General features: G+C 44.8%; 2 protein-coding genes across 32 annotated transcripts in view; both read right to left on the bottom strand.

Annotated features, from left to right (window-relative positions):
* Positions 1 to 6,168: 6,168 nt before the first annotated feature.
* On the bottom strand, positions 6,169 to 8,677 carry LOC147472531 (uncharacterized). The gene has a single exon (XM_086540032.1). The coding sequence runs from the start codon at positions 8,675 to 8,677 to the stop codon at positions 8,159 to 8,161; it is 519 nt and encodes a 172-aa protein (XP_086396158.1). The 3' UTR covers positions 6,169 to 8,158.
* The window catches only part of exd (PBX homeobox extradenticle), a 442,217-nt gene continuing 433,385 nt past the window's right edge, over positions 6,169 to 15,000 (bottom strand). For 6 of the 31 annotated variants that reach the window (XM_086539871.1, XM_086539854.1, XM_086539863.1 and 3 more), the window contains 3 exons: positions 13,458 to 13,585; positions 10,457 to 10,550; positions 6,169 to 9,710 (listed from right to left, as the gene is read on the bottom strand). In XM_086539871.1, coding sequence (XP_086395997.1) covers positions 10,509 to 10,550; positions 13,458 to 13,585 — 170 coding nt within the window. In that variant the 3' untranslated portion in view covers positions 6,169 to 9,710; positions 10,457 to 10,508. The remainder of the gene's footprint in view (positions 9,711 to 10,456; positions 10,551 to 13,457; positions 13,586 to 15,000) is intronic. The other 25 variants (XM_086539933.1, XM_086539921.1, XM_086539909.1 and 22 more) reach the window with 11 other exon arrangements.

Below are 15,000 nucleotides of genomic sequence, written 5' to 3'. Positions count from 1 at the left end.
TATCTATATCTCTCACGCACTATCACACTCAATACACACTATCAAACACACCCTCAACCACACCCACTCCACAAACTCAAACTCACACACTCACTACACTCACACACACACTCAACACTCAATCTCACACAATCACATAACTTAACTCACCCCTCTCTCACACACACAAGAATCACCCACTCTCTGACCACACACTCCACACTCTCAATCACACACACCTCAACACTCTCACTCCAACACATTAACCATACTCACTCACACTCACACTCCCATATCTGCCCTCTGTACTCTGAACCACACTCTGACATACATTATCAACAGACTCAATTCTGTAAATCTCCTACAGTTCCCACAGTCACTAGTTATACAAATGACACTCACTCTAACTCACACACAGACACCCCATTACAAAATACCACTCTGTCTCACAGTCTCTCATACACACAGACCCACTTACTCACACTTACTCAGACACTAGACATACATGCCTCAAAGACTACACACATACACTCAGACACACACAGTAACACATACACTCTCAACACATACTCACACAACACAGACACACAACACAACACACACAGACACTCTGACTCACCACACACTCACAGACCCACATACACAGCGACATACACAGACAAACTCACAGACCACTCACTACACACACATTTCACACACACATACTCACATAGACACACATACACTACACAAATCTCACACACACAGACCCACCTACTTAGACACTCACAGACACACAGACTCACACATACAGATACACTTACAAACACAGACCCACATACTCATCACACATACACACCCACAGACGCAGACAGTAAATATAGACATAACACTCAGACACCTCCGGATTTTCTCACAACAGACCCTGAATATCCCTGTCTAAAATGACACTCACCATATACACTCTAGAAACACAGACTACACAAATTCTCACCATACCGCAACCTTCAGTACTCACCATACACACACTTACACACCAGACCAAACTCAGACCCTTCCATACACTCACACACACGACACACACACACACACAACACACACACTCACACACACACGACACCACACTAACTCACACATAACACACAGTACTTTCACACACAGTACCACTCACAGATCAAACGAAACAACTCACAAACACCCTAAGACCACACACCATTTCAAACAAACACAACAAGGCCTCACACAGACACCCATTTCCACACACAGACCAGACCTCCCATGCCACACACAGACACACACACTTTCCACTCCACACAGACAACCAACCGGTCCACAACAACTGACAGACTCCTTCCACACACACCTTCACACACCCGGCCACACACTCATCCACACACCTTGCCACACACACACACAAGACACACACCTGCCACACACACACTGACTCGACACCGGGCCACACTCACACACATACTCACAACTTGCCCACACACTCACACACACACACCAACACACATCACCACCTGCCACACACACACACACACACACACACAACACTACATCCGGTCCACACAACACACACACACACACACAGACACCACCGGTCCACACACAAAACTCTGACACACAACGTGCCACACACACTCACACATACACACACATTTCCACACACTCACACACATACACACTACCTGTCCACACACTCACAACACACACACACTACACACACCTGTCCACACTCACACACAAACACACACACTATCCACACACCTGCCACAACTCACACACACACACCCTGCCGACACACTCAGAACACACACCTTCCACCACTACACGACATCTGCTCACACACACTACTACACCCTGTCCCACACCCACAGACACTTACACCGGCCACTCACACATACACACTCCTGCCACTCACACATACTCACACATTTCCACACACACATACACACACTGGCCACACACGCATACACACAAATTTCCACCAATCACATACACACATACACACACAGACAACCATGACACTCCAAATACAAAACACACTTACACATAGTCAAAACACACAGACACAAACACACACATACACACCATACACATACACATACACACTGTCCTACACAATACACTGTACCTTACACTCAGACACCAGTACACACACACATACACATACTCATACCACTCCTCCACATACACACACATCCACAGATCACACACATCCACCATACACACACTCACAACTCCCACCACACTGCACACACACCACAAACACACAAACACACCTAAGACCAGCACACACATACTCACTGACACATTCACAACACACATACACACACACAGACACACACAGACACAGAAAACCACAGACACACAGACACTGACCACTACACTCACATAACACAGACACCACACACAGACTCAGACTCACGACACTCATACACACATACACTCACATACTCTCCTACACAGACCACACACATAACTCACACTAACTCACTCACATCAACATCTCACAACACACCCAGACACACACAAACTCACAACCACACACACAAACTCACATAGCCCGAAACCCCCCCCCCCCCCACCCCCCCCCCCCCCCACCCCTAGCCCCGCCCCAACCCCCACCCCCCCCCCACCCCCACCCCCCCCACCCCCCCCCCCCCCCCCCCCCCCCACCCCCACCCCCCCCCCCCCCCCCCCCACCCCCCCCCCCCCCCCCCCCCCCCCCCCCCCCCCCCCCCCCCCCCCCCACACCCACACACCCCCCCACACACACACTGATGCTCTCAACCGTATGAATGTTTTTCTTTCCAACATTTCCCATTTGTTATAGTCTATTTTATAGATGGATACGTTTGGGGTGAAAGGGGACATTGAGAATTTCCCTAATCGTATTGAAGACGCGATTGCTAAATGTTTTAATGTGTTATATATATAAAAATATATATCATATCGAAATATATATATAAATATAATATATTTCTATATATATAATTAAACAATAATATACAAAAGATCTATCTATCACTATATAATATCTCACTAAAAATATAAATAATATATATCTCACAACCAATCAAATCTACATATAAATATCAATCTATAAATTTATATATCTATCACTCTAAACATATATAAAAAGTATATAAAATCACCATAACTAAAAATATCTTAAATATAATATATCAATATATATAAATATATAAATCTCTATACTCTAACAAAATATCCTAAATAACTAACTATCATATCTAACAATCAAACAAATATAATCATATCTCTATAAAAAAATATCCTATAACTAAAAATCCTCTAATATCAATATACAAATCTCAAAACATATACACACAATATCTATCTAACTCAAAATCAATATAAAAATTACACAAACATATATTATATCAAAATGCATAAATATTATCCATAAAAATATCCACTCATATATATAAATCACTATATATCACATTACACTTATCACACACAAGCAAAAACGACTAACACTCTCAATAACTCACACATTCCACCTGTATAACTCTCTAAAACTAACTATCTCTACTAACACACACATAACCCACATTCTCAATAAAACAATCAAACCACACACACTCTCTCACACACTCACACACTAACCTATCTCACCAATCCCCATAATCATAAACTATCACAGTACACACACACTCAAACTCCACTCATCTCACACTAAAAACAAACACTCTCACACAATCACTCTCTCCACAAACCCAAGACTATCTATCTAAATCACACTCCTCACACACACTCCACTAAAACACATATCTCACTCTCCCACAATCTATATCAATTACACTAATCACAATAATATATCATCTACAACTCACATAACACCATGACTCTACTAACAATCTCAACACACACAATCTCAACTACCCCCTGTCCACACTCACACTATCAACACACTCACAACTAACTATCCCATGAATCTCCCACACACTCAACACACACCACAATCTCTCATTCCCCCTTACACACACACAAAAATACACTCACTCACTCTAACCCCTGATCACATATCTATTCTAACACACTCTCTAACAAATACTCACACTCTCACACTCACCACACACCACACACAAACAAAAACACACACAAACAACACTCAAAAACACTCACAACAACTCACGTAAACACTAACACACACTCCTATCACACCTCACATCACACACTCACAAACTCTCACCACACACTCACTCACAAACTCTCCACACTCTCACACACACTATCCCCCAGAAAATCACACACTCTCACAAACTCACCCCACACACGCACACTCACACACTAACACACACACACACACACTACTCTCACCACACACTTCACAAACTCAAAACACACACAAACTCACAACACAACAGCAAACACAACACTCATAACAAAACACGACACACACACCAGCGACCACTTACCCCCAGACACACTCACACACAACCACACTCAACACTCTCTATTAACCCCCTGTATCACTTAACTCACACATCACACACCTCACTCACAAACCCCCACACACACACACACTCCCCCTCACACACACACACACACAATCCCCCTTACACACACACACACACAATCCCCCTTACACACACACACACACAAACCACCTACTCACACCACACACTACTCAGACACTACACACACAAACCCCCATACTCTCAACCACACACACCAACAACTCTCACACACACATACCCCCATCACACACTCACACACTACTCACTCACACACACTTACCCAGACACCAAAAACTCTCAACAACACACTCACACACGCAAATCCCCCTGACTCACACCCACCACACTCTACAACACACACACTACCCCAGACACACACACACACTCACACACTCACCTCCACACACACACACACCACACACACACACACACAACTCACACACATCTCACACACAAACACAACACACACACACACACACCTCACACACCACACACACACACACCACCACAACACACACACACACACACACCCACACACACACACACACCACACTCACACTACACACCTCACACTCACTCACACCACCACACTCACCACACAAACCACACACACACACACACACCCCCCCCCAACCAACACACACCACACACACACACACACACACCCAGACCCCACACACACTCCGAAACCGACACACACTCACCAAACACTCACACACACACCACTCACACACACACACCACAACCCACCCACACACACACACCACACCTAACACACACCACACACAACACACACACCACACTCCTCACACACACACTACACACCACACTCACAAACACACACACACCACCACACTCACACACTCCGCACACACAAACACACACTCACACACGACAGCACTCACTCACACTACACAATCACTCAAAACACCCCTGTAACACTATCTTTAAAACCTACTACTTCATCAAATTGGGCCCATGCTACCTAAGTCTCTCCAGAAGCTGTGCCTAACCGTGCTGGAGCCTGGCGCCGTACTATTCTTTTTTTGTATGTTTTTTTTCACCGCTTGATTTACTGTTTATTTGTTCTTGACATGAATTTATACCATATTTCATTTTGTATATTATATATCTGAATTTGGTTAGTGAAAGTTGAAATTAAGCTATAAGATATTTAGAATTATTTCACTGGATTTGCTCTACTTGAAACAATATGCAATATGTTGCCCATGATATAAACTATTGAAGACATTTCCTCATAACTACAGCACAGGTTTCTTTACTAATGTGTTTATATGCCGAATTTTTAGTGTCATTTTGTCATGTGCATTTTTATTTGAGCAGAGATCCGTCGTAGTTTCTTTATGGTGGGGCACGAAAGCTAGATGGACCCTGTGAATATTGCATGAGAAGTGTGTATATCATATTCTATAACTTCCTATTTTTCTTCTGTGAGGGTTGTAAATGTATACTTTTACTTGAAAACTGAGAAATGTGCAGTTTGGTAATTCATTGTCATTCAAATTTGTAACTTGTGAAGGAGGAATTTAGAGTCATATGAATCACTCATCATATTTACTTCCAGTGTCTAATACAAATAATAAAGTTTATGAAGCAATATCTTGCTCAAAGCATTTGTCATGGACAAAAATACAATAGCACTGGAAGAGTAAACTCCACAATATCAATAGTTCAGCGTCAAGGTTACAAAGGGAACATCTTTAGCCTTTGAAATCATTTATTTGATAACATTCATACCTAATAGTAAAAGTTTGTATGTTACAGTACATATAAACAGTGCTTCTTCGTCTCTGGCCCAGTGGTGTTCCTCCCTGCCTTCGGCCACTCGGGAGGGGAGTAGCGCACGCTGGCCGCCACCATGCGGCCGAGGACACCTGACAGTCTACACCAAGAATTTGACATTGTTTGCTAAAGAGGCGAGAGCAGCGTGCACTACCCCTGCACCACTGGCCTGCTGGTATACCGAGGGACCATGGCGGGCAACCGTGACACTGAGCGATCACTAGGTCGTAACCCTCTCTAACGGATGGCTCACTGTCACGGGTAGCGGCTACAGCATTTTTAGTAAATGCAACCAAGAATATCCTGTACCTGACACTAAAATAATCTAGTTTGAGCTTTCAGTTAAACCTTAAACACAAAGAGGTCTGCAGCTCACTGCAGAATCTAACAAAACATCATGGTAATTAATATCATCGTGAGGACTGGCTCTTTTTTCAGCCAAAATACTTACAATGCAACTTATATGCATGACAATACAAAAGACAAATATAATGTACATGTACTTCACACTCACGTAGCAAAGAGGTTAGAATGGTTAAGTTAACTAAGTGAAATGAGTGGATGGAATGCTTCCAGGCAGGAGACAAATTGGGCAATGAACAATAATAAAAAACTGTCTCATAGAAAACGGGTTGCAGCTGAGAGAGCAGGGACATTGGCAACTGATTACCTACGGGAGTTCGGGTCATGGGTGGAGTACCTTGCGCTCACTTTTACTTGCCCACTTTGCCGCGCTTGGAAACATAAGTAGCACTTATCTTTCGCCTCCGCAATGGATTCTACTGTACAAGCACACAACTCTTGCTCAAAAATGAAATAAAATGTAATCTTAGAAATTAGGTGGGTACCTCAAAATGTCCCATCCTACATAAATAAGGCGGCTAAACAATGAAAACAATAACTGGTTACATGGAAAATATGCTTAAATGTGTAAGTAAGAATGAACCAATCTTGCTGTCTATCCTATACCGTCCTAAAGGGGGAGAAACAGTAGTAAGATTGTACTACATATACTATTACAAAACTGGAACAAATACACAGCAAAAATACACAGTATCTCTACAAGAATTGTGAGAAAATTACGTATTTTGGTACAGGACGGTATTGGAGAGGACACGTAGCAATACATTTACAGTTATTCATAAGTATTCAATACAGGAGATTTATTCTTGCATCATTCACTACAGCGAACAGCGAAAAGAGACAGAAGAGAGCTGTAAGTTACATGGAGACAACTACGGTACACCTCAGCGGCTCAGAAAAATCAGGAAACGAGATGACGGCCCTTTAGCTGGCTACAGGAGTCAAAATAATGCTAACAGGTCATGAAAAGAGGGCAGGCTACTCTGCTTATTCTTTGTAGTTATACTTTTTGTCAATGAAGAACATTGTTTTTCGTATACTGCAGTATTATCACTGTATACTTGTGGTCTAGCTACCTTGCACTACTCCTGCACTACCCATACAAACATGCGCGCTTGGCGAGCCCCGGGTCCGTCGGGCCGGCACAAGCGCGCCACAGGGACCCGTTGCTGCCCTTACACTACCGTACAAACCGTATGGAAAAGGACTTAACATTACCAAATGTTAAACGGACTTCAAAGAGTATTAGAATTTTTCTATCCATACTAATAATATACAGTTACACAAGACCATCTAACTTTTTCCCATTCGATTTTCAAGTGTTATCTATCCATATAAAAATAGACCTACTTCAAGGTTCCAGGTCCTTTAGTGTTCATTATCCAGTGTATCACAAGATCATCTGTGTGGTCTCGTCTTCTCCTAGGTAATACCCTGCATCAAGCGGGTGGCCCCGCGAGGAGGCCACCCTACCAACTGTGCTGCCTTGAGAACGGGCTGGGAGGTACCGCGCCGATCTTTTCCTATGGCCGCATCTACAGGAACTACACATGTGGCCTCGGGAGGCCGCACGTGCAGTGTAGATGTGGCCATTCGCCTCCCAGCCGGGTGCGGCCAGCCCGGCCTCGCGGAGTAACCCCGCTGACTGGGGGCCACACCCGACGACTTCTACAAGAGCAGACACAGTACTCGGGCCAGTCAGGGACCAGCACACACACACAATTACACAACCCATCAGAACACAATGGAACACAAACAGAAACAACAGAAACACCCAATGTGCGTTGAAACAACAAACAGACATCTTGAGAGCCAGTTCGGTCTGACCATTGCTTTTTTCCAGTCTTGGTGCTGCTGCCGTCCAGAGTACGTATACTGGGTTGGATGGGGCCCCACTGGGCGTTGTGGCCCTGTGGCCGCGCCGGGGTGTGGTGGGCCGCCCAGTGGAACGTGTGCAGGGCCGGGGGGGCAGCCGGGCCTCTCTGGCCACACTCTCCTACGCTACATGGATACAGAGGCTTGTACGGGTCGCCGCGGACCGCCTGCTGGGCACTACGGACCATGATGGCCGCGCGGGGCGGGAGGGCCGCTAGTCATGCTGCAGCCTACCTCGCCGGGGGTGACGCTAAGTACATTTGGCTCACTCGCCAATGAGGAACATGTGTGTATTTTTTAAAGAATGTTCAAACAGCAGAAACTTTATTAAAAGCCTACACATATAAGCAACACGAGTGTGACTATCACATACCAACCGTATACATGGTTCTGGGGCTCCCTGGTGTGGGAGTGTCCACCTCCACTTTGCTCAGCATCACTTCTCATGCCACATGTGTGTGCCACACCCACTCCACACCCAAAATGCACGAACTTTTATACCTGTAACTTACTTTATTCATTCATTCATATTTACATGGCTACTTATCGTAAAAGACAGATTAATGCATCACTGTTTCCTTCGGCAATCTCATCAGGCTTGGACCCTTACTCGAGATGACGGTCCAGGTGTGGGTGCAGGAGTGGTGGGTGTGCTCACAGCACTGTGGTCATGGGCAGGTGGTGCTGGCCAACCTTGTGGAGAAGTGGGTGTCAAGATGGCGTAGCGCTATGGGTCATGAGAGCGTCACCCGTGGGCGAGAGGTGGGCATAGGCAGCGGCAGTGTGGTGTGAGGAGCGGCCAAGGGTGGCTACCCGCCCCGGCTCTCGTATACTGTGGGCTGGGCGGGCCGCGCTGGTCCCGCTCAGGTGCAGGGCGCACGGCGGCGGCCCGCTGCCTGCACACTGGGCTGACAGCTCTGATCACTGTTGCCTGAGGTGGGCCACATGCAGCCCGTGTGGCACGAAACGTCACAGCGTGGCTTGGCCAGAGTGAGCCACATGCAGCCCGATCGTGGCTGGTGGGCCGGAGTTACACGGCCTGCACTTTGTGTGTGAAGGAGGGGTGGGCCGCGGGAGGTAGTGAGGGGGCGGGGGAGGGCAGCCTGGCACCAAGGGATGGCCTCCACCACACTGGGAACCGATGGCAAGGCCCGCCAGGCAACCCTCACCACGCCGGCCCGGACTCCACAACCCGCTAACCGCCCACGCGTCTTATTGCTGCTGAAACAGGAGGAGAAACTGGTTAGTGAGTGGCAACACAAGAGGCACGCTATAAGGCACTAGACAAAACGTGAGGCCGAGTTCCACGTGCAGGGACCCCGATATCATCATCATCATCATCATCATCTTCAAAATGGCCACAACATCTGCCAATATATCATGTCACAGCCAAATGGTCGTGCAACAGTCAGGATGCAAAACGAAACTGAGAATTACAACAAGAGAATAGTTAGTGAAGACACTACTTAAAATAAAAATGACTACCAACCAACATGATCACTTGCAAGCAGATCTCTTTATTGACAGAATTCACACATGCTTTAGACTTTTAACATATTTTCATGTTGATTTTACAGAAGAAATCATTTCTCAAAAGGGCGAAAAATGCTTAAACCCAAACAAGACATTAGAAAATTACTCAAATGAGCCATGCGACGGGTCTACACTACCCTGGGGAACCAATCATCATCTACACTACCACTTCAGGGCCGCTGCGGACCTTCACTACAGTCAAGTCATTCAACTCTCAATCTACAGCCAGACAGCCTACTGATGGCGGGGGAACACGACGTGATGCTGTACTTCTGACGGGCTTTGACAGCGTACTCTTACCAGGTACGGTGTACAGAGCTGCCCGAAGTATCCCCACTTACAATACTTCTGGCTACAGTAAACTACTAGAGAATCCAAACTATAGCGTTTACAACACAAAGACAGCCAAGAGCCAGTAAAATCCATAAACTAACTTTGGGTGTGGGTGGAGGGCGGGCTGGGCGTGGGCGGATGTGTGGGCGCCGCCTACACGTCAGGCGACTCCGGGTGGAGGTCGTAACCCATGCCCTGGCAAGGAACACCCACCAATCAATAAAAATATGGAGCACCGCACCTCAATCGTGTGGGCATACACACCGGATCAAAATGACGTACGTCCGGCCTTACCCACTACGAAGTAAACGCATATGATAAATCCTATTTTTTTGTTAAAATCAGAAGCCTGCCACTGTTTAATTCTAGAAATGAGCCCTAGAATGAATTGCTGTCTTTCTATAAATTCTAACAAAATATAGTCTTGAAAACATTCACAAAGTCGACGAGAGGTGGCAAGTCTAACGCATATACTCCAGCCGCAAAGTTTATTCTTATGCACCACATGGAAGTATTCAGAAAAGTCTAATGTCTGGAGACTCCCACTCCTCTGGTTCCACGCTCACCTACGCAGAGCCCCCTACCGTGAGCTCTGGGATTAGAGGTGTATTACAACGACTCAAATGGCTTCCTGTCAATTCTGAAGTAGAAGCAGCCCAATGCGATCATTTTCAGCTGCAATCAGACGTTTAGGAAACTAATGGACTATACTCTTACCATTAGATAACTGTAATAAATAAAATAACTTAACACTCGCGCAAAATAATGCAAATGAAAATATAAAAATTAATTGGTTCTCTAAATAAAACGTCAAATCATACTGCTCACCGAAACGGTTGGGAAAAAATAAAAATAAAATAGAATAAAATAAAACAAAATAGAATAATCTTAGTTGTTACAGTATATGTAAACGTATTACTTATGTCTACTGTCCACGTAAAAGGTAAACTATATATATATATATATATATATATATATATATATATATATATATATATATATATATATATATATATATATATATATATATATATATATATATATATATACACACGCACGAAAGATATTTTAATATGCAAAGGCAGACACGAAAAAAACACTCGCACAGAAAAAAATGGATACTTATAAGACTACAAGTATTTGGTTATATGTTAAAAAGAACACACTAATATCAAACATAATTCCTGTTCATACGATGCCTATTCTGTTTAGTGTTAGAAAAAGTATAAGTATATGGAGGGAGGGGGCGAGGATGAGAAGAAGGGAGGGAGGGGGTGCGAGGAAGGAAGGGAGATAAGGAATGCGAGTGAGAGAGATATAGAGAGAAAAATAGAAAAAAAAAGAGTGAGAGAGAGTGAATGCAACAGGTAGAGGGACACAGTGAGAGGAGGGACGAATAAAAGCAAAAGGAGAGAGAGGGAAAAAAAAAACTTTGATAACACCTTAACCTAACGCCTCACTTCTATCCCTACCTCAGGAACACTTGCCTAGCTCAATCGCACAAAACATAACCGAACTAGAAACCAAAAACCAACGGAAGAACGAAACAAAACGCGAAGAACACTAACACGGGATCTTGAACCCTGCCACCCCTCTGGCCGAAGGAATCAGAAGACCTAGACACCAGCAAATTGCAAAAAAAAATGTCCAAAAGTTGCAAAAGTGTGGCGATGGGAGTCTCCTTAAAAATACGATTAGGTTACAGGAGAAACAGATGGCTCTGAACCCCTTCCTAGTTTGCATATGGACTGTGCAATAATGATTATTCTTTATTACGCTTATTTCTCGTGCTTGCAGGTCGAAACACACAAGGACTATGCTATTTTCTCCGATTGATTCTTGTTCACACGCTCTGTATATATATGTGTGTGTGTGTGTGTGTGTGTGTGAGAGAGAGAGAGAGAGAGAGAGAGAGAGAGAGAGAGAGAGAGAGAGAGAGAGAGAGAGAGAGAGAGAGAGAGAGAGAGAGAGAGAGAGAAAGAAAGTGGGTGAGTGAGTGAGAGTGAGTGAATGGTGAATGAGTGAGTGGGTGAGTATGTACGTGTGAGTGAGTGCATTTATGTGTGAGTACGTGTGAGTATATGCGTATGAGTGAGTGAGTGGGGATGCAGATGCAATTGTAAGTGTGAGTGTGAGTGTAAACATGAAAGTATACACGCGGACATGTATGCATTTAACTATCTACCTATCTGTACGCATAAATATTTACCTATATTCATGCGCATGTGCGAATCGCCAGGGTAATATAATCGACTAACGAATGCGATTACTGTATAAATTTCGGATTACAATTGTGACTATGGTAACATGCAAGCTCCACACTTTGCAATTAGGAACCCTATTCTTTGGTCCTTGCTATCACGCAAGAAAAAAAAAACATATATTTCAGGTACACAATTATAACGGTTAAGATCATCCTGAGGAAATATTAATACGTAAGCTATCCGTCGTATTTGGAGAGACAAAAGATTCAAGACTGATATAGTTTATAATCTAAAAATATTTACAACCAAAAATTGGGTATCTGGCACCTCTTCCTTTAGAGATGGTTGCTAGGGAACTTAAATTGGTGTGTCATATTTCTGTGGCTTTTCAATCGAAAATAGGTAATCATCATAACTGTGATGAGGGTAATTGGTTGGAACTATGATTACCTTTGAAAATCATCGATCATGGGTATTAAACAAAAATTGGAGAGAGATGGAGATAGAGAAGGAGGGGTAGAAAGATAGAGAGATAGATAGAGATTGAGAGAGAGAGAGGGTGATAGAGAAATAGAGAGAAATATGAGTGAGAGTGAAAGTGTTAAAAAACATAAAACATACGGAAAGATGGACAAATATTTCTTATTGACGGAAAGAATGAATGATACCGCACGTATACATTCTATTCCAGAAGGTAACCTAATGCCACTGAACACTACGCTTTATATTCCTCTCGATACCTACATCGCCGTAATGCTAGAACACAAGTGCTCGCATGTCACATAGAAGTCTAGATACACAGACTGTTTAAAAGAGGGCCGCCCGCCCCCACGTGAGAGGGAGGCGAGCGACGTCCAGCGAGAGAAGCGAAGGAGCTGGAGAAGGAGAGATGACTTACCCCTGAGTATCCTGAACCGTTCATGCCAGGCATTCCGTAGCCCATGGAGTCCTCTGCGGGCGGCGGGGACATCATGGGGCCCGGTGTTCCGCTCATGCTGTACGGCGACGCTCCTGCTGAAGGATAATCTAGAATGATCAAACAGTACATCAGCTGTCATGGCCGCTCTACTTTAAGTTCACCTTAACTCGTAGGAGCAAGATGAGGGTCAAATAAGCTTACATTTCGGCTCCTTGTGCGCACAGACATTCAGACCATAGCACGCGTGGGTAGGCTATCGAAGCAACACGCGGGTTGCTAAGCGGACCTGCACTGACATTTGTCGGACGAAATGGGCCAATGTTAGAATTCACAAGGATGGAGTTAGGTGCACATCTGACGCTGCAGAGGGGGGGGGGGTGCAAGAGAGGTTGCCTGAAGGCAGCATCTCCGGAAGGCGGTATAAATTAGGGACGGGGCTGCGGCGAGGGAAGTGTTATTTTATCCATGAATATGGAATGCGCTGTATGTCAGCAGAGGCAGGGTGTGGTGGGTGGTGCGTGCAGCGCGGGGTTGTGGTCGCATGGGCGGGACGCTCTGTCATAAAATTAATAAGTGCACGTCGAACAAGAGCGTTGGAACAGCGCACTCTACACGCAACGCCTACTCGTCTCATCACCGCTTCAATGTTTCTCTTGTAAGAATGTTGCTACACTACTTAGCGCTCGTAATGGGTTCCCTCACAACACACGCCTACGTCATTCATTTTAGTGCTTCTTGCAGGCTATTACGAAACACCTCTGCCATTTTCCATCCCACTTAGAATGATACATTCTGGCGCCATAAACATCAACCTACCCCATACATTTTTAAAAGCGGCTGTCCATATTTGATACAAAGTATCCCTAACGCGCTCTTAACACTTTAACAGCTCTATCAACTTTTTATGTCGGTTAAGTGTCATAAATAACCAACGATTTAAAATTCATTGAATTGATTTCTTTCATAATTGAAAGGTAAGAGGCAATGGAGTGCAGGTGGGTGCGCCCCCTTCCCCTCCCCCTCCCTCCCCCCTCCCCTCCACCCCCCATCCTTGTCACCGTCACCAGGACACCCAACTTCCGCTCAACAACACCGTCAATAATTATACTGTTGGCGATTATGTCATGTTGTTCCGCTCAACGGTTTTCTTTGCAGCCGAGATGCCAGGGAGCGTCCTATGCCGAACGAAACGAAAGATTTGAACGTGCTTCTCTACTCGTTAAACGTAGCGAATTCAATGCTAATTATAGACACAAACAAGCATGCTATGCTATATTTCCGCTACATGACATACAAGAGCTCGACCGTGATCTCCGGGATAAGGCAAGGCAAGGCAAGGCACAGGCTGTCCTCCTGCGTGCAGCGCCTCTCTCCGTTATGGGAAGCACAGACTTTATTAAAATGTTTTCTGTTAATACACGGCCCTTCATTATCAACATCATTATCATACGCGTCGTTACCATCATCTGCTAATTAAAAGTATTCAGGTTTCTCCACCAGGGCCATACCTCGCGCTGCACCT

This window comes from Penaeus japonicus, unplaced genomic scaffold (genome assembly GCF_977035675.1).
Source record: "Penaeus japonicus unplaced genomic scaffold, GWHDUDI00000001_assembly GWHDUDI00000001, whole genome shotgun sequence".
NCBI classification, from domain to species: Eukaryota; Metazoa; Arthropoda; class Malacostraca; order Decapoda; family Penaeidae; genus Penaeus; species Penaeus japonicus.
This window is presented reverse-complemented; position numbering and strand designations above follow the sequence as displayed.